The sequence below is a fragment of the Ricinus communis genome, chromosome 1, assembly GCF_019578655.1.
Source record: "Ricinus communis isolate WT05 ecotype wild-type chromosome 1, ASM1957865v1, whole genome shotgun sequence".
NCBI lineage: Eukaryota > Viridiplantae > Streptophyta > Magnoliopsida > Malpighiales > Euphorbiaceae > Ricinus > Ricinus communis.
The window spans coordinates 34,502,913-34,522,873 of NC_063256.1; the positions used below are offsets into that span (position 1 = coordinate 34,502,913).

General features: G+C 33.4%; 1 protein-coding gene across 6 annotated transcripts; it reads left to right on the plus strand.

Moving 5' to 3' along the window:
- The first annotated feature begins 7,645 nt into the window (after positions 1-7,645).
- LOC8268802 (stomatal closure-related actin-binding protein 1) lies at positions 7,646-19,212 on the plus strand. 6 transcript variants are annotated; one of them, XM_048375870.1, is made up of 14 exons: positions 7,646-7,898; positions 7,989-8,063; positions 8,567-8,867; positions 9,280-9,408; positions 11,889-11,981; positions 12,728-12,868; positions 13,212-13,280; positions 14,788-14,871; positions 15,662-15,842; positions 17,295-17,411; positions 17,537-17,595; positions 18,314-18,448; positions 18,683-18,832; positions 18,943-19,212. In XM_048375870.1, the coding sequence occupies exons 3-14, from the start codon at positions 8,586-8,588 to the stop codon at positions 18,985-18,987; spliced, it is 1,485 nt and encodes a 494-aa protein (XP_048231827.1). In that variant the 5' UTR covers positions 7,646-7,898; positions 7,989-8,063; positions 8,567-8,585; the 3' UTR covers positions 18,988-19,212. The 6 variants fall into 6 exon arrangements, with proteins under 6 accessions (XP_048231827.1, XP_015577323.2, XP_015577322.2 ...); XM_015721837.3 differs by having other exon boundaries at positions 8,004-8,063; XM_015721836.3 differs by having other exon boundaries at positions 7,646-8,071.
- The last annotated feature ends 749 nt before the right edge of the window (positions 19,213-19,961 follow it).

The following is a 19,961-nucleotide window of genomic DNA, read 5'->3' on the forward strand; positions in this document are numbered from 1 at the left end:
TTCTAATAGTATCTAGGACCTTATAGCATAATCAACGAAGAAAACGGTTGTCCGGTTGATTGGCTGTCGTACCTTATGCACTAAGATTGAAGGGTTGCAGAAACTTAAAAGGGGATATAAGGTAAGTGTTATATGATCAAATTTGAATAGGAAGTGATTTTTCGAATGCTCTTCTCAAGGGTCCATGGTCTGTGCTAGGGTATTGCCTAACAGTTCAACCATGGAGCTATCATTCAGTACTAATGAAAGTAATAACGGTTAAGGTTAGATATCTTGGCCTCCTCCTAAGAGTGCAAAAGAGGAGAGCTTGCTAATAGAACTTATGGTGACTGCCATAGCCAGTTATGAGGTGAACAAATGAATGGCCAAGGAGATATAAGAATGGTGCCAACCCTGTGAAGGATAAACATAAAAATAGAATGACTTTTAGGCTGGGTTCAAGTGGTCACAAATATGTTGCAGGGGTTTCTCATGATGGTCCATAAGCTATCAGTGCCATGTAAAATCATTCAAAGTCCTTATCTCTTCCCTCAAGTAGCTTTACTCCTAGAGACATCTCTACATAGTAACAAGCACATAGTGATTTGCATAAAGATGGTGGTGCGAGTGGCTGAAGAAAGGAGTTCGAAAGTAGTTTCCTCCCAAAACCAGTCTCTATACTTGAGAGAACCAGCATTCGGGGAAGCCTCCTAATTTAAAGACTCGTATGAATTTGAAAAGCAAGTTCAAAGCTAAGACTAAGGCTTCGAAACTTGCTATAAAGAACCCTCTAAAGCCCGGTGCAACGAAATCAGATCTTCATGTTGTGTCAAATTTAAAGCCTTTGATTAATGAAGCTATAGTGGCCACAACTCCTTTGGATATTGCTTGATGACTTCTAGGATTTGGTCTTTCTCTATTTTATTTGGATAATTATTTTAACAATCTTCTATTGAAATTGTCAAGGTGCTAACTAACAACCCTAGTTTTTGTAGAGTTTTGCTCTCTCCGAAAATTCTTCGAGCTTTATGATTATATTTTATATATTATTTGGTTGAGTAAACAATGAGAATTAAATTTATTTATGATTGATACCAATAATAATATTTAACTATAATTAGAAAAAATAATAATGTTAAATCTATTATTGTTATATTAAATAAATGATAGGTTATTGTTTCATTTATTTGACCATTAATAATTAATTTGACTCGATTGATATGGAAATGAACTTTTTATTCTTTAAGTGAAATAGAAGAATAGAAGAATTCCATTGATAATGTAATCCCATTCCAATTCCGGAGTAATTTTTAACGAATCAAACACTAATAATGTAATCGCTCGTTCTTATTCCCATTTTCATTTTTTTTACGGACCAAATTGCCCTTTAAACTGAATCAATATCAGATTGGCTGCATATAAAGAATATTTTTGGCCAAATTAACTTGAAGATGTGTTTTAATCATCAGTCAATCTATATCTCAACTCATTTGGATTTTTCTTTTTGCTCTGAAATTAATAATATATTATTTAATTGTAAATTTTAATATTTTCTTAAAGCATTATTCATCTAACTTTCTTTTTCTCTATTTAAATTCATTTCAACACATTCGATCATTTTATAGTTGAATTATATAAAAATCACCAAAATCAATTAATTAATAGAAACAATTAAACCCTTCAACAATATGCTAAACCAAAACATTCTTCTTACCAAAGTTTATTTAAGAAAACAAATCATATATAATAAAGGAAAAAGATAGAACAGAGAATTGCATATGAATTTAAAATATTTAGATAAAAACTCTAATTTGTTACCCATTTCATTTCATTTTCCATTCCATCACCAATTTGTAATATACATCGCCAAACGCGCCCTTAATGCATTAAGATCTCCAACAGCGGAAAAAAGAAAAAGAGATGGCCGATACTTGGTTGCTTATAGAAAAGTAAGTCAATTTTTCAGAAATTTTTTAAATAAGAATAAAAATAAAATTTATATTTATTTGTGCTATTTTTTTAAATGAAAATAGAAGATATTTTTTTTTTATGTTTTTTAAAATATAATTAAAATTTTGGAAAACAAGGTTTAACATATTTTTTATGTTTTTCTTTATATCAAAAGTTATTTATTTTCAAATAAAAATAATGAGTTTTCACTTTATTTATTTCAAGTTTACGCTTTAAATTTAAAATATTATCCAAATAAAAAATATATATATTTTTTAATATAATACCAAATAAATATATTTTATAAATTGTACAAATATTTCTACGAGAATTAAAAGTTTTTATTTTTCTTAAAGATTTAAAAAATCAAAATAGAATTTTTTTTTTTTACAAGGATTGAATAATTGTTAGGTGATAATGAGTGATTAGTTGAGAATGCAAGTCCATGAGAAAAAAAAATAACTATAAATGCAATTTAAGATGATATTAAAGGTTTTATTAAACTAACACAAGTCTGGTTGTAGAGTTCAATTTTAGATACTATACCTACAACAATGAAGGACCAATAAAGCACTAAGTATTTTTATTTATTCAAACTCTCATTCAGTGAGGGTGAAAAATTCTCTTAGTCACATTTCTAGTTTATCCTATGATTGAGTGTTTATATCATGTTTTTAATGTCTCTATTAGCAACCCTAAAAAACTCTCTTAGTAAGGAATCTAATTCATTCTTTGATTGAATGTTTAAATTAGAGTTTTTGTAATAGTCGAAAATTTTCTTTAATAATAATTTTATTAATAATAATTAATAAATGACTTTTGATTTAAATTAATTTTACTTTATTTTTATTTGGTTTAATTTGGAATGATGTAATGAAATTTTTAATGTTAGACAAATAAATGAGTTATTTTCCAAATCCAATTAGTTTGATTTTTAAGGAGTTAATTAAGTAAATTATTTGAGAAATAAATTATATTTTTGGTTATTCAATTTTTTTCCCAAATGCATAATTATATATATATATATATATATAAAATTATATATATTGAAAAATTATAGAAGAATTTGTAAGCATGTTTTTATCAAAGAATTTTGGAGAGATTGTGGTATTAAATTTTAAGTTGGAAAATATTTAGTAAATTGATTATTTAATTTAATTTTGTGTTAGTACTAAATTGAAGACTTATTTTTGGATGAGGATTAAAAGGTATAATTTTATTAAATTGGAATTTTAATGAAAATTTGTAAGTTTGGTATTTTTATAAATAATAATGTCGGTAGGGGTATTTATGTAATTTTATATTTTTAATAATTCTAATTTGGCTCAAATTAAATAGTTAGGGGCTAAATTGAAAGGCTAAAGAAAAGTTTAGAGGTTAATTGGAAATTTTGCAGGGCGAATTGTTGTAATTAAAAAAGTTGAGGGACCAAATTGTAAGGAAAGAAAGTTTGGGGGTCTAATGTTGATGTTGGAAGGAAAGAAAGAAGAAAAGGAAGAGAGGTGTCGGGGAAAGAGAAAAAAAATAGGGGAGAAGAGGGTGTATCGCTGCCACGGACGGTGTTTCAGCGTCACTTTGGGCCTCGGGTCTGACGGTAGCGCGGGGGAATCAGCGAGGAGAGGCAGCAGCTTTGGAGGCCGTTCGCGGCCGAGGGCTCTCTTTTGGCGATTGGCGGCACGGGGTGGTCGGAGTTGCAAGATCCGGCAAAGCAAGGGCTCTCTCCTCAGCTCAAGCTTCGCAATAGCACTAGTTTCGTGGCGATCGGACTTCGTTTGCGAATCGACGGCCGAGATCGTTCAAAAAACTTTTCGAGTGATCGGGGGTCAGATCGAAAAATCTGAAGAGGAGATCGTCATCAGCGGGTCGTTTCGAGTCCAATGGTGTGTTCGGATCGTCAATCGGACTCCGGCGGCTGGAGGCGAGTCGACCGAGCGATCAATGCGTCTCGGTAATTTTTTCTGGCCCGTTAATTTTGGAATTCTTGGTTTAATTGTGTGTCTATTGAATTGCGTTGTGTATTAGATGATATTTGTGAGTCAAAAATAATTGTTTGTCGGACTGCCTGCCATAGTCGTGTTTTTATGCTGTGTGGCGGAGTCGGAAAAAAATGTGAAGTCTGGGGACCCGACTCCCGTTGTTTTGAATTGTTGGATATTTAAAGTATTTTTCTGGCAGGTCCGTGTTATAGGGGAGATTCTGCCGAATTTTCGGTAGAATTTACCCGAGTCAAGATTCTTAGATAGTCAGTCCTAGGAATCTAGACCTAGGGTTAATTGTCAATTGTTCAACGTAATTGATAAATTATTTTCCGTGATTAGATGATCTGTCTGTTTGGCTCGCTCCAACCGAGGTATCAGAGCAAAGCTAGGAGGTCACCAAATCTATGAGTTAAAGTCACATGATCTCTACACTATTGCTAAACCTAATTTGATATGCTATCTTAAAATTCATATTTAATATGATTATTAGCATCGCAATATAAATAATTTTATTTAATTATTATTTACTGAGATTAATTTTAATATTATTACTCGTAATAGGATATCACTATTTTGATAGTTAATGTTATATTCACACAATTGTTATTATTATTTTTCCATATAAATTGCATGCTTCTTCTAAATTCAAATTCTTTATTTCGATATGTGTTTAATAATTTTGCTAGACCATGATTATTATTATATTTGTTGAATGTGATTTGGGATGAGGCTTTAGTAGAACATGCCACATGATGGGTTGCATCAGGACCGCGTGCGCACCGGTAATAATCAAAGATATGTAACAAGGTTATTATGGATTTGTTTGCCCTGATCGAGCATTGCTATTTGGGCTGAGTTCAGTTGATTGCCGGAGTTAAGGTCCCTGATCGAGCAACGCTCTCTGAGCGCTGGCTTAGTTTGGAATTCAAGTGTTCAGGCTGGAGGTAAGGACCCTGATCGAGCTTGCTCTCTGGGCGCCAGACCTGTTGGATTAAGAGAGCCGAAAGGCTACTAGAATTTGGAGTTAGGGTTCTACTGAGCCACTCGTTCCGTAAAAGTAAAAATATATTTTTATTTATTTATTTATTATGGTATGATGACATTATGATTTTTGTTTATGTTCAGGGTTTGATATATTGATTCGAATAACTAATATTTTCTATGAAGATTGCAATAGTCTCTAGATTATTTGATTTTAACTCACTCTCGAGACTGACAGTCTCATTTTCACTGTTTTTTAGATTCGTGACTGTTAGTCTTCTCGCGACTCTTATCTAGTAACCTGATTCCTTCATCATCGGATGGTGTATTTGATTTGGTATGTTAATCTGTAAAATCTTAGATTCTCCGCAGTAGTAATAGTAGATGTATCCGTTATAATGCTTTGTAGTTTCAGGTCTAGCCTAATTCTTCTGGTAGACCGAATTAATTGTAAATTTAATGGTTACGAAATTGTGGAATCAATAGTATTAAATGAGATGAGATTTGTTTAAGTCAGTGAGTGTCAGGCTTATTACGGGATTTGGTGGCTTTACGCCACCTATTCTCTAGTGCCGGTCATGGGCCCACAGATGGGGTCGTGACAGTTTTTTTTATCCCGAGTGGCAATATTAAAGCGTTCATACATTTTATAATAGGGTTAATTACATTCTTAATGTTAAAATTTATCAAGAAATGATAATTGAGTAGTTAATAATTAAGTGTAGCAATCCGTAAAAAAGTAACAAAATGGTGTCTTTAGCAGACGATTTTTAGATTTTTCTTAAATTCTTACAGATATAGATAAAAAAGCAAAAATTGTTGAACACATCAAAAACTAAAATAGATTCACTAGTGATATAATTTTAGGGTAAATTTTTATCTTATATAACTCTCTTTCTCTAATTTCTATTAATCCTCAATTTAGTAGTCTTGATTCTTAATCTCCAGTTCATGAATCTTAATATTTATTACGCTATAAAACTATAATAACTTAGTAAAAATACGTTTGTATAAGATGGACAAATTTATCATTTTATTGTTTTTATAATACATCTTTACCACATATTTCTTATTTTTCATCTCATTTAACATAAATAAAAAAAATCACGTCGGTATTTATGATGTATGACATGCTAAAGACACTATTTTGTTATTTTTATTTATAAGTTGTCATACTAAATTGTTAGTTTTAAAAATTCAAACACTTAATTGTTATTTTTTGACAAGTTTAGACACTAAAAATATGATTATCCCTTTTTATTATTTTTATCACTAATTATGCAATAGGTATTTATGTGTTTTTCTCAAACATATTATAAATTTAGAATTTGATAAAAATACTATTTATTGGAGAATAATGATACAATCTACTTTCATTTATTTCAATCTTTGCTCACTTGAGGCAAAATATAATATTTTTATAAAATTATTTTTTAATTTTAAAATATTAAAAGATGGTTTAGTAAAAATATTATATGATACATCGAGCGGGTAAGAATTATGACAAATAAATATGAAATGTTTAATATTTTTTTTATTGGAGGGCTTTCAAGCATAAATGTCAATAATGAACACTTGATGGATAGTAGAAAATGGGAAGAGAGAAAGGGATTGGTTGTATTTCCAATCAAAGGAAGTTGCCTTGGTTCCTCTTATTTGTCCACCTTTGCTACTACTTTGCTTGCTATTTACTAACTATTCCATGATGCTCCTAAGGAAAAAGACTAATGTGGACAGCTTTTGGTCAACTAACAGAAAGGAAAGGGGCATTCTCGTCAATACACACTCTAAGAATAACAACACAGCAACATCATCCCCACCGGCCACACGCCCACCCCACCACCCTTTCTTCATTTTCTTGTTGGGTTAAAATGGCCATTCTTCCATCCCAAGAGAACCATTTTTTGGTGGCCCCTTATTAGAAGTTTTCAATATTTTTAAAAGCTTTCCAAAAACATAATTACTTACTTTGAAATAATTCTTTAGGCATGCTCTCATTTGAATGTTAGTTTATTATATTTAATAAATTAATTGAGATTTTTATTCGAAATATTATCGAACATGCCGAATTACGTGTTGATATACTTATATATCAATAAATCTCACAATATAAATTATTAATTTGTCAATGTCTAACTCTACATTCGGTAAATTAATAAATGAAAAATTAAATTCAACACAATTAATGAGATTTTTTTAGTTATGACTTAACTTAAAATATTTATTAATTATTTGTTTGACTAAACTGAGTTAAAAACTATCTAATGAAAAAATTAATATTTTATTATATTGGACTAAACTGGATTAAATAAAAAAGTTTATAGCGATCTAATATAAAAAGAGTTTAGTTTTATATATATATATATATATATTATATTATATTTTAATAAATAGATTTAAATTTAAACTATTTATTTAATCGAGCTTGAATATAGAAATATTTATTAAAGCTTAAATAATATGATTAGAATCCGAACTTGTGAAAGAGTCTAACTCGAACTCATTTTATTTTTAAGTAGAAAAATATATTATTTAATGAGAAGCAGAAAATTGTGATTGGACCACAAGAATCATGAGACATATATAGTACTATTATGACTTGGTAGCTTAGCAATATAGAATCCAATCCAAGACGCATCGTTTTATTAAACAAAAAAATAAAAAAATAAAAGAAAAAACTCAAGTCATAAGGGCGGCTTTTGCCGTTGTTGCCCTTCTCTTTTTTATTATATTTCCTTTGGCCCTTTCTCTTTTGAAAAAGCAAGCTTAGCCTACTTTTGCATACTCTCTTTTTCTCTCGTCATCATCACCTGCTGCTGCTGCTGCTGCTGCTTCTTCTTCTTCTTCCAATTAAATTGCTAAGAAAAACATTATCATTCTGTCTCTCTGTCATCAATCTAGCAAGATTTCCCAATTCCCAGCTAACCCTTCCATCTGATCCCCGAGATTCTTGACATCCTCATTACTTTTTGCTTATTTTTTATTTTGGCTTCTTTCTTTTCCTTCTATGTAAGTTCTAGTTTCCCTTTTTGTCTCCATTATTAAAATTTCCTTCCGTTTTCTCTTTCTAACCAACCAAACAATAATTCAGTGTTAAAGATTTCATTTTTGTAGTTCTCTGTTTCTTAACTTTGGCTTTGCACTGTTGGGTTTTTGGACTTCTTTGCTTTTTATGTAAGTATGTGAGTTTTCTCTGATTGTATGTAATTACCCTCTTTTTTATTTTTTTTCCTTTTTCCATTCTGAGTTTTGATTTATGGGTTTCTAGAGATAATTTTCTGTTGTTGTGGTCAGTATCGTCACTGTTCTTTGATGGATGATTTGTTTCAAATTGATGGGTTTTTACTGGAAGCAAGTTCTGATTTTACCTCTTGTTTTTGCCTTGTTTAAAAATCTGTCTTTCTTTTTTTAATTGCAATTGGTTGTGAATTTATACAATTTGAATTCTCCGAGCTGATTGATATTCTAAATTTAAGTTCTTTTCTTTAGTTGCAATTTTCAAGTAATCAAAAAAGAAAGTTACTTTACTTTCCTTTATCTTTCTCTAATTGAGGTAATTTTCGGTAGGTAAAACACTGACCCACATTTTGCTTTTTATAGTTGATAAGTCTTGTTACAATGATTATGGTGTTAACTTCTTGTTTTGTTAATCTTACTCTTTTTTGGTTGTCAAACAGGATTAGTTAATTTGGAACAATGACACGGGCAACCCGGGATTTTGGAGATACTATGCGGAAAGATGCAGTCCCAGCTGTATCAGCTGATGTAATTTTTGCTTCAAGTCGTTTTCCTAATTACAGACTTGGAGCAAACAATCAAATTTTGGATGCAAAGGATGATCCAAAAGTAATGTCCATGAAGGAGGTTGTGGCACGCGAGACCGCAATGCTTTTAGAACAGCAGAAACGCCTCTCTGTTCGTGACCTTGCAAGCAAATTTGAGAAAGGTTTGGCTGCTGCTGCTAAGTTATCTGAAGAGGTGAAGTTTGTTTCAAATAGTATTATACTTTTTTGGATGCTTGAGTTTTAAGTGCTTTGTTGAATTTGGTTTTTGTTGTCTGAGATGTTGATTGATCTGTGAGAATTTAGCTGATCTAGGAACATAAATGTCAATTGATCTTTGGTTTGTGTTTTTCATTGGATAATATAAGATTTATCAATCTATGCGAATTGGTAGTTTTCAATTCAGCTGAGTGTAATGTGGTACTATATGCTTATTTTTGCCTAGTGATTATCTGCTGTCTTTTTTCCCCCCTTGTGCTCATCTCATTTTATTGGTACTTTTTCGCTTCTTTCCTCCTCCCTCAAGCTGAGGAGCGTTGGGAACATTAATTTCTCAGGAAATTGGAGACTTGAAAACTAAATATAAGCTAATCATCTGTGGGTGACAGGCTCGATTACGAGAAGCAGCTTCATTGGAGAAACATGTTCTTCTGAAGAAGCTTAGAGATGCATTAGAATCCTTAAAAGGACGTGTGGTGGGAAAAAATAAGGATGATGTGGAGGAAGCTATTGCTATGGTTAGTATTAGACTCTCTCTTAGTATTAAATAATCCTCTCTCTCTTATCAAGTTTCTTCCTTCATTCCAGAAATCTTAAGTTACATGTTACCTTTCAACTTACTTTCTTGCTACTGCCATATAACTAGTGGCATAAATTTGTAAATGATGGAATCTCAATGCAGTTTAGGCAACTCAGTAATGGACTGTGTGATTTTGACTAACCTATGGGAAATGTTGGAGTGACTATTATTACAAAGTTTGCAAGTTTGAGTGCTGTGCTATCAAATTGTACATATAGAAAAATCATACATGAATGATGCACATAGAAAGGTCTTTACTTTCTGATTTCAATCTTTTCAATTAATGGCACAGTGATCCAACTACCTTGTGATTTTGGAAACGACATGTAGCAGTTTGCCATCCATGTCAAAGGATTGTATACTTGCTTTGAGTAACTCCAACTCATCAATGCTTTCATCGATCTTTTATTTGACATGATGATTTTGTTACATCGTTTTATTACAATTATTTATGGTTATACTTACAACTTCTACTCATTGCCACTCCAACTGATTTTTAATGTTCTTACAAATTTACAAATGAGATGTTGCACAACTAAGATTAATGTCATGGGGTTAGACTTTTCATGCAGTGGCATTTTTTATCGGCAACCCAGTCTCACGCAATTCTGAGGTTAAGCTGTTACTATTGTGATACTATTGATTTTAGCCTCTCCATGGGCCTCATCAGGGGAGCGAAAACAACCCCCAAACCAGTTTAGCTCCTAGATAGCATTGCCCTCCATTGTGTTAAGTCCTAGACAAACGACAAGCACCCGAACTTAATTGGGTAGGCATGCCTGACTCAAGATAGGAGAGCACCTATGCTGCATTCTAAACCCTTTGGATTGCTCTGCATCCTAGGCCAAGTGCTACCAATAGCATTTTGCACTAGCCAACTTGTCATACGGCGACATTCTTCCCTATTCAATTCATGCACGTCCTCCTGCATGGAGTATTTCTATGCTCAGACTCGGCCCCTCAAGATCCTTGTGCAAGTTCCTTGCCCACTGCCTAGTTTTTGGCATGCAGAGCTTGGCGAACATCTGCTTAGCTTCCTGCCCACTTGTTGTCAGTTTTAGGCTGTTTAAAGGACCCATTCATGACACCCCTGCTATTAGGTGTAAGCTAACCCGTTGCTTGTCCATTTCCTTGGATCGCCAGTGTGGTAAAGAGTGCTTTGCAAACTCACAGTGGGTACATGATCCACTCTAATGCTGTGGAGTTAGAATTTTCATGTTGTGGCATTGCCTGTGCGACATTCCTATTTCCTGCATTTTCAAGGTTAAGCTGTTGTCCTTTCTGTGATGCTACTGGTTTTCACTCGTCCATGGCCTCATTAGGGGAGCGGGGACAGCCCCCAAACCAGTTTTGCGCGTATATAGCATCACCCTACATTGGAATCAAGTCCTAGATCAGCAACATGCTATCCAAACTTAATGAGTTTGGCATGGCCGACTCAAGATAGGCGAGCATCTTAATGCCTATTAAACCCTTTGGACTGCCTTGTATTCTTTGCTAACATGCTAACTGCTACCAGTACAGTATTGTGTTGTGGTTGGAATCTCTTGGTTTAGGACCATATTGAACTATATTACCTAGTGCTGCAATGGAATTTTTTTTTTCTTTCAAATTCACAAAATGTGAACTCAATATTAGAGAGAAATTTAATAGTGCTTAACTAAATATGCAACTCTGAACTAAGCATGCAACACTCCAGTAGATCCAATAAATCATGTTTTGAAACAACTTATATAAAAAAAAACAGCTGTACAAGACCAAAACAATAACTTATTCTGCATAAAATATTCGAAGCACCTCTTGTAATTGAGTAAATCAAGTGCTTTAACATCAAAGAAAGAAAATGAAGAAAGATAGGAGATTGAATGTCCAGCAGCTTTGTGGTTGGTGAGAATTAAGGTTGTCAGCTTGAAAATAACCTTTTGGGTCTTTATATCAGTAAGTTGTTACTGCCATTACATAGCCCATTGATTCATATTGCATTTTCATTTTATGCTGGACCTTTTTCTGAGACTTAAAATTCTGTGATGTAATTGCTGATATAAGACGTACCAGCCCTTCAATATCCTATGCTTGGAACTGCTGCTTTATTGCAATCACGTTTATTCTAGTGCCTTTTGTTTCATCATCTCCTATCCCTTGGATGCATTATTCAAGTATTCTTATTATTGCAATTTTTAACTGTAAGTGCTGAATCCCTAAAATATCCAGTGGAATTAAATGGTTAAGAAATATCTGTTTTTTTTTTTTTGAGAAAGTAACATTAGTGCTAACTGTTATTTGTCCTTTCCAATTTCCTTTCTCCCTAGATTGCTTCTTCTAGCATTTGCATAGGTTCTTGGTTCATATGGTATTGTCTCTGACATTTTCCATTTTTGGCAACTATTATATGTGACATATTATGGTCACTTTTTCCAGGTGGAAGCTTTAGCAGTTCAGCTGACTCAAAGGGAAGGAGAGTTGATTCAAGAAAAAGCAGAAGTGAAGAGGCTAGCTAATTTTCTTAAGCAGGTGATGTATCCCCTCGGTAGAAGCTAGGGACGTGTCTTACTTCTTGATTTTTACATGCTAATTATTTTTGTTTCAATTTAAATTGTGCATTAACTTTTCTTTCAGTTGTCAACTACTGCTTTAAGGAGATTTGACCCTGAGATATATTTTGTGGGACCAGCTAAATTATTAATAGGGGCAAAGTGTTAACTTTATTGTGCATGTTTCTTGATTTCTGCGCTCTCTTTGTTAAGTGTTTTTATGTGGGTTTTCAATAAAATTGACAGTAATTGATGTTTCCAGGTCTTACTATAGTTAATATGGAAATTAATTAATGAAGATCTGCTCTAGTTTGAAATTAAAAGGCAAGGATACAATTGCTTTGTCTGCTTTCTGAATTCTTGAATCATATTTTCATTAAATTTTTTAATGTTACATTATCTATTACTCTAGAAAACTTGTTAAATCATAATATTTAAGAACCTAAGAACCAGCTTTAAGTCCTCAAATATTCTAATTTTGGTTTCCTTATGTCGGGAGGTTTCTTTTTTCTTTTTCCACTGAGAGCTCAAGAACGGATGGCGAGAACATTGAACTTTTAATATAACTTCCAAGAAGCTTCAAGTCTCTCTCTCTCCCCCTGGTCCATTTATCAAATTATTTTCATGTTTTCTTCCTTACTCTCACTGCAGTAGCTGTTTCTCTCTCTGAAAGATAAGTAAAGAACGGTTTATTAAATCAATACTGAGTGATTAAGCCATTTTTAGGCATCAGAAGATGCCAAGAAACTTGTCGACGAGGAAAGAGCCTTTGCTCGTGCTGAAATTGAGAGTGCTAGAGCAGCAGTTCAGAGAGTGGAAGAAGCCCTTCAGGAACATGAACGTATGTCTCGGGCCTCAGGAAAGCAGGTTTGTTTTATTGTTATTTAGTCTAGGAGTGCCAATTGTCAATATTCCATTGTTTGTTTCCCAATTATTCTTCCATCCTGTGAGTTATTGTTTTAAAATTGTAATAACTACATGAGTCTTGTTTTATGAGGGTCATATTTTCTAATTCATTACTTATTGCAAATTCTTTTATTACCATTAAGTTGGTAAATTTTTTTTTGGTTCTGGAATGTATATAACATAGATGCACATCCCTTGTTCTCATTTGGGGTCTCGTGTATTATGCATCCTTTTGCAAGATGCTTATCACATATTTTTCTTCTTTTACTTCTTTTATTTACATATATTTTGTATGGGATATTAGGACCTGGAAGAATTAATGAAGGAGGTTCAAGAGGCTAGAAGGATCAAAATGCTGCATCAGCCAAGCAAGGTGTATATATGATCTTTGGTTTTACAGCTATTTCTTGCAAAAGTTTGCTAATATTCTATCTCATTTAACTATGGTAAAATCATTGTAGCGTAATTGACTCCTGCTCAGTGGTAAAAGAGGGTATTTCTGGGATTAACTTTACATTCACCTAGGCATCTATTTGATATTAAGAGTTCAATGTCATGAAACTAGGCCCCAGCTACCTTCTGTGACTTAATGTGCCCTTGACTGCTACAACTGTGTTCTTAGGGTTTTTTTTAAATATTTCTTTATCATCCTCTGTTTGTTGTTGCAATTCAGTAAGTTATACTAATAATGCTTATTTAGTTTGGTAGCTTCATGTAGTTGTCCATTCAGCATCATATAATTAATCAAGTTTATGTGGTTCAAAACTATTTATTTGCTAGAAAGTCGTCACAATTACATGCTTGTGTTCAGATATTTATTATACTTGCAATTCTTGGGGAAGGTTAATTTTTGATCTTACTCTTAATCAGTTGGTTTTACTTGTAGCTTTGGATGCTTGTACTAATACCTTAGTGATTTGGTTTTAATCATAAGATGGTGATGTCCATGTTAATAATGCAAGTACAATTGTGTGGAAGGACTTTACCAGGAATATCACAATTTATTTAGGTTTTAAAGTTGGCTTTCTTCATCCCTTTAACTTGAGAGTTTGGGAGCATTGGGAAAGACTAGTGGTTCTTGGTTGAGGTCATTCTATTAACAATTATAGATGTGGAAGAATTAATTTAAGGACATTAGTGAAGAAGTAGAAGCACTTATATGTATGTAAATGTTTTAAGTTATGCTTAGCGGTGATTAATATTTTTATTTATCAGTCTTGCACATGGCTTTTGTGAAGCTAATCTGGTTTGATGTTAGCTTGTCTCCTTGTGATATCCTATAGGGTTTATATTCAACTAGTTTCAATCTTATCTGCTTTGGCCTTATTAAATTGTTACCTTCTTTGCATGCAATTGTTATTACTTACAAATTGAAAATGTAAACAAAAAATTCACACGCACTTTAATAAAAATGTGCTTCACATCCCGTTTGCCATGAGACTTGGCCCCAGCTAACTTCTGTGATTCAATGTGGGCTTGACTACTACAACTGTGTTCTTAAATTTCGCTTGTGTGGAATTTTTGTTTGTTTTCCCTCTTTTCTTTGTTGTTGCAACTCAATAGTTTATGTTTATAACGCTTATTCAGTTTGATTTCTTCATGTGTTGTCCATTCAGCAGCATATGTCAATATCTGAGTTCTTACGAGGCGGATTGAGTTCTGTGGTTTAAACTATTTATTTGCTAGAAAGTAATCCCAATTATATGTATGTATTTGGGTTGAGATATTCATCATTCTACATGTAATTCTTGGGAAAGATTAATTTCAAGGACACTAGTGTCTGAAACCTCCCTTGTGGGGATTGTTAGCTTTCTGAATTTCCAAATTAACTTGAGACGAGTCCATTTGTTGATCATGCGTGGCTTGAACATAACTTGTAGGTTATGGACATGGAGCATGAGCTACGAGCATTGAGGATTCAACTAGCCGAGAAGTCTAAACGTTCTCTTCTACTTCAGAAAGAGGTTGGGTTTCTTATTGATGCTTTGTATCGGTTGTCTGCTACAGGCAGTAGTATTTCATTATTTTATGAGACTGTGTTTGGTAAAATATCCACTTACTACCCTTTTCTTAATGAACAAGATAATATTTAGATATAAACTCTTCAGTCTTTTTCAACTATAATTCTGCTTCTAGTAATGTGTATTCCAGAGAAATGCTATATGGATTTATTTCATAAGAATTAAGAAGTATAATAGAATGAAGAGAGTTCTTATAAACACCATTTACCGGCGTTCTCTTTACTGTGCTAACTACTCTTTCTGCTTCATCAATGGAGTAACTTTGTTTAGTTTGCAGTACTGTGAATTTTGACTTCTTGTGATTAATATGTCACTTAAAAGTCCTTGGATTGCCAAAATGGAATGCTAATGAAATCATTGGCCTGGGCGAGTTTCCTCTTCCCCTAGTTCCTAGGACTGCATTTCTTGCTTAGCACTGAAGTGCTGGCCTGCAGAAAAATATATGCGGTGCACAGCTGTGATTCTGTTGGAAGAAAAAGTGTGGAGACAGAATAGAGTCCTTAAAGGATGTCATGTTTACTTTCTTTTACTGGACCAAGGAGAAGACAAACTTGAGAACATGCTTTTAGCAAACGCATAACATTTTCACAAGTCTTTGAGACATTTCTCAGTTTTCTTCTAGATACTGATATTTTTTTGTTCTGTTTTATGTGAATATCATTTACGTATGTTAATGAAGTGATTTCTATCACCAGCTTCTTTAACTTTCTGCTTACCTTTTCACCTTTTCCAGCTGGCAAGGAGCAGGAGAGGAGAGCAGAACATATCCCAGTCATATGAGTTAAATGGTTCAGAAACTTTAGGTTCATATTTGCAGATCAATCCATGCTGTGACAATGTGCCAGTACTTTCTAAATGTTCCATTCAGTGGTATCGTGTGTCATCTGAAGGTGGAAAAAGGGAACTTATATCAGGTATCTACATTGGATTACTCTGCTTTACTTGATTCAGAAAATAGAACAGGGTACACTGCTTCATGGATGATTATGCTCTTAGAAAATATTGATGTCACGGTACTAGTGCTTAATCTTTTTACTTCTGTTTCTGTTTCTGCCTTTTGACTTTATTTAACCATGATGTTTCACTCTCTTGTTAGTAACTTTGTTGTTCCATCCACCAAAGAGTTCTATGAAAGCTGTTAAGAATATCCCACTGTTGATAAAATACAAAAATGTAAAAGGGCTTATAAGTGGTAAGGTCTAATCACCCAAGCAGCCAGCTCTAGTCATTTTTGGTTAATAGTTGAACCAAGCCCAATAAAACCTAATTCTTATTAACCTCAATTCTTGTTAATGGTCTTCACACACTACCCATTTTATTAGTCATCTCCCACTTTCATTATGCAAGCAAGCACTAGGATAGCATGCTGCTTTAAGTCCTGATGTGCAACTGCTGTTTGAAGCCTTTAGGCCTCTACAGGGACAGTTCCCTTCCTTTAAACATTTTCTTTTTTGTCCTGATACCCAGGCCTCTTCTTTCTCTCTGACCCACCTTCTTTTCTCTTCTTTTCATTAATAAATTCTTCTTGCACTCTTGTTTTGTGTTGTAAGTGAAGCGAACAGATGAAGTTTCAGCAATCTCAGTTATTTTTCTAGATAATGATATTGTAGTAAATTATTTTTGATAAAAAGGTAGGTCGTGGGAACTGAGTCTATATCAGAAAATTCTTGTTCGTTTATGCATTCATATGCTAGATTCTCCTTTTACGAAGGAATTGTTGATGATATATATGAGTGGGATGTAGAATACAGAGATTCGGTATCTATCTGATTTGGCTGAATCAATTCTGAGCTTGTTTTGTTTGACAACACAAATTGAGTTGAACATAACTTGGTTGTTTTATGGTAAAACAAGGCTGGGATAGTAAATAGGATGAATTTGTCAAAATAATTGTATTAAGTCCAAGAAATTCGCATGATGAGAAACAAATTCTACAGCTATCCCTTAAGCTCTTTGGGTCTTGGGTTCTCTAGGACTAAAGAACTGAGATTTTCTCAAATTTGACTATTTGTCTTCCTTTGCAAAGGTTTATAAGGTCAAAAGGATTTTTAATCACAATTGTACTACAAACAGGAATCCTAAACACTTTAGGAATACTATATTGCTTATATTCACCGTGGGATTTATAAAGTGGGCAGAGCATTTTTATGTTGCTTATATTGTTTTGTGATTTCTGCAAATGCAGATATAAGGCACACATAGTAGGGAAAGAGTTTTGGAGAAGAATCTTCACAAAACCATAGCTTAAATCAGAGTGCTGATACAGATGAAATAACTGCTAAAAATGTGATTGAGCTTCTGATGGTGAGATATTGTATGTTGTATTGTGACATTCAGCTAATTTCAGTCATTCAACTTCCTTACAGGAGCTACAAAATCGGTTTATGCTCCTGAACCTTTCGATGTTGGACGAGTCGTGCAAGTTGAAATTATTGCTGATGGCCAGCAAATCACATTGACTACTTCTGGTGCAATTGATCCTGGTCTGTTATTGTCCCGATTCTCTAATTTGGTTCTTCAGATATGATTTAAGCAAACATTTTTCCTTTGCTGTTTGCCTAAATCTTTTTGCGATGAAAATAAAGAACCGATGTAATGTTGTTATCAGCTGCTGGCCTGGGGAGCTACGTGGAGGCACTTGTGCGGAAACACGATGTTGAATTTAATGTAAGTTGTCTTTGTACTATTTAAACTTTTTCATTGATTGAGAATTACTTACATTTCTGGACATTGCATATAGAGCATCATTGAGAATTACCGCACTCTCTATCGTGTTGGGTGGGGCAAAAGTAAAAAAAAAAAAAGAGGAAAATATGATGGAAACTATTATCTTTAAAATCTAAAATTCTCTGTTTTCCTCTTCTCTTTTCGATATGATAGGAGAGCACTACACGGTCTGAACCTACGATCTCATTCCAACACTCCATTCCCCCTTTAAGACTTGAGCAAGACCCAGTTTGGCTAGCACTGAAATTACCAATTCCTTGAACAAATTTCTTAATATTTGTTTTTACATTCTTATCTGTCTATTGGTGGTGTATTTATGGTGCTTAAAGCATTTCTACTTTACCTAGAATGTACATGCAAGATCATGTTCCTTGTGGATTCACTTCTTAAATCTTGTATGAAAAGAATCAACTCTAGTACATTGGACTTAGAGACAACAAAGGGCATGAAGGGATGCTCAACAATCATGGAACTACTTAGATTGGTGAAAATAGTTTTATCTGGTGTAATCTTTGGATGTCATTAGTCTGGTGTTTGTATTATCAACTATTAGTTCATGGATTCACATTTGAGTGGAAAATGCCACAATCTTTTAGTGTTTTCTCTAGATGTATCTTTTGTACTTCATGTTCACTATAGTTTCATTTTCATTTTCTAGGTAGTTGTTACCCAGATGAATGGTGTCGATCACAAATCAGAATCTATACATGTACTCCATGTGGGCAAAATGAGGATGAAGCTTCGGAAAGGGAAGACAACAGTTGCCAAAGAATACTACTCTACTTTAATGCAGGTAATGTAATTTAATTTGTAATATAATCATCATTACAGAGGACAAATTAATATTAGAAATTTCGATTCCTCGTTTAAGCTGCGCCTTCATTTTTTCTTTTAAAATCCATTTTGACTTGCTTCCACTCTCTCTGTCACAAACATACATGTACATGCGTATGTACATGTGCAACACAATTTGTCATTTATATAAAAACAATGATCACCCCTTTTTAATGCTTTCCTCATGTTCTAGCTATGTGGAGTTAGAGGCGGCGGGAATGCTGCCGCACAGGCTATCTATTGGCAAGTGAATAAAGGGCTTTCCTTTGTATTAGCATTTGAATCAGAGAGGGAAAGGAATGCAGCCATTATGCTTGTGAGGAGGTTTGCCTTTGATTGCAATGTAAGTATTTCTTCCATTTCAGTTAATTTTAGTATATACAGATTCTTGGTATGATGTTTCTTTTCTTTTAATCTTCATTTTCTTGCATCATAAAATCTTCTATATATCAGATTATGCTTACTGGCCCTGACGACCGATCTCACCTAGGGACATAATCAACTCTCATGGTATTCCATTCACTAATTGTAATTATTATGTTGAGTTTCCTTTCACCCATGTATTATAGGTTTGTAATAGTAGGACTTGGCAAATTGTATTGTGTTATGGGCTCCCATCAATTATTTTCTTCTTTGTTTATTGTCCTGCCCCAACACCAAGGCATCATTTTTATTAGCCTTTTTTGTCTGAGTGTAATATATAAATGGAGAGATTTGATTGCAGCTGTATGTGATATCTGTTAAAAACATTACAGCAGGTGTGGCTGCATGATTTATCTATCACCACTAACACATGATTGATTTTGCTACAAGTCTGTTTGACTGCTTAATCCCTGTGAAATAGAAACTTGCACCACATGATACATTTGTGAATATCACAACTAACATTACAGCAGGTATGTACAGTGATCGGTTAGGTTAAAAATTAGGAAATCTCCAAGTAATTGAAACTTCTTGAATTCAACTAAACCAAAGAAGGGGTATTGATATCTGACCGGAACTGGGGCTCCACTCCAGTCATTAGGTCATCTGAGGTGACATACAGAGAAGTAGAAGGGAAGATCAGTTCTGATTTTTCTACTCCGATGGTTAAGTTAGTTTTGGCTCTTCCATAAAAGAAGAGAATCTGAGAGAGTATGGATTATGAGAAAAGTTAAATCTTGTTCGAAGATATCTTTGTTTATAAATTGTTTTATTCAGCAACTAGGATACTTCTACTGTGCACTGCTGACTTTGGCATAATTAGTTATATTTCCTTTCTTAGAATGTTCTTCACTAATTCCAATGCCACGTATTGAACTAGTAAAGTCTGTTCCTCCTTTCCTTCCATCTCTCGTCTAATTTTGATAGGTCATTTTTATTTATAAAAATTAAAAAGCTTAATTTTTTTAATTATTTTTTTATTAACATATTTTAATAGACTTTTTAATGCAATACAATAATTGAAACATTGATAGATTTATTATTCTATT

What these genes read in the sequence shown, in the direction of transcription:
- LOC8268802 (XM_015721836.3), top strand. Translation starts at nt 8,586, where the DNA reads ATGACACGGGCAACCCGGGATTTTGGAGATACTATGCGGAAAGATGCA. An exon ending in CTGCTAAGTTATCTGAAGAG is followed by an intron (nt 8,868 to 9,279) that starts GTGAAGTTTGTT and finishes TGTGGGTGACAG; the next exon opens with GCTCGATTACGAGAAGCAGC. An exon ending in TGGAGGAAGCTATTGCTATG is followed by an intron (nt 9,409 to 11,888) that starts GTTAGTATTAGA and finishes CACTTTTTCCAG; the next exon opens with GTGGAAGCTTTAGCAGTTCA.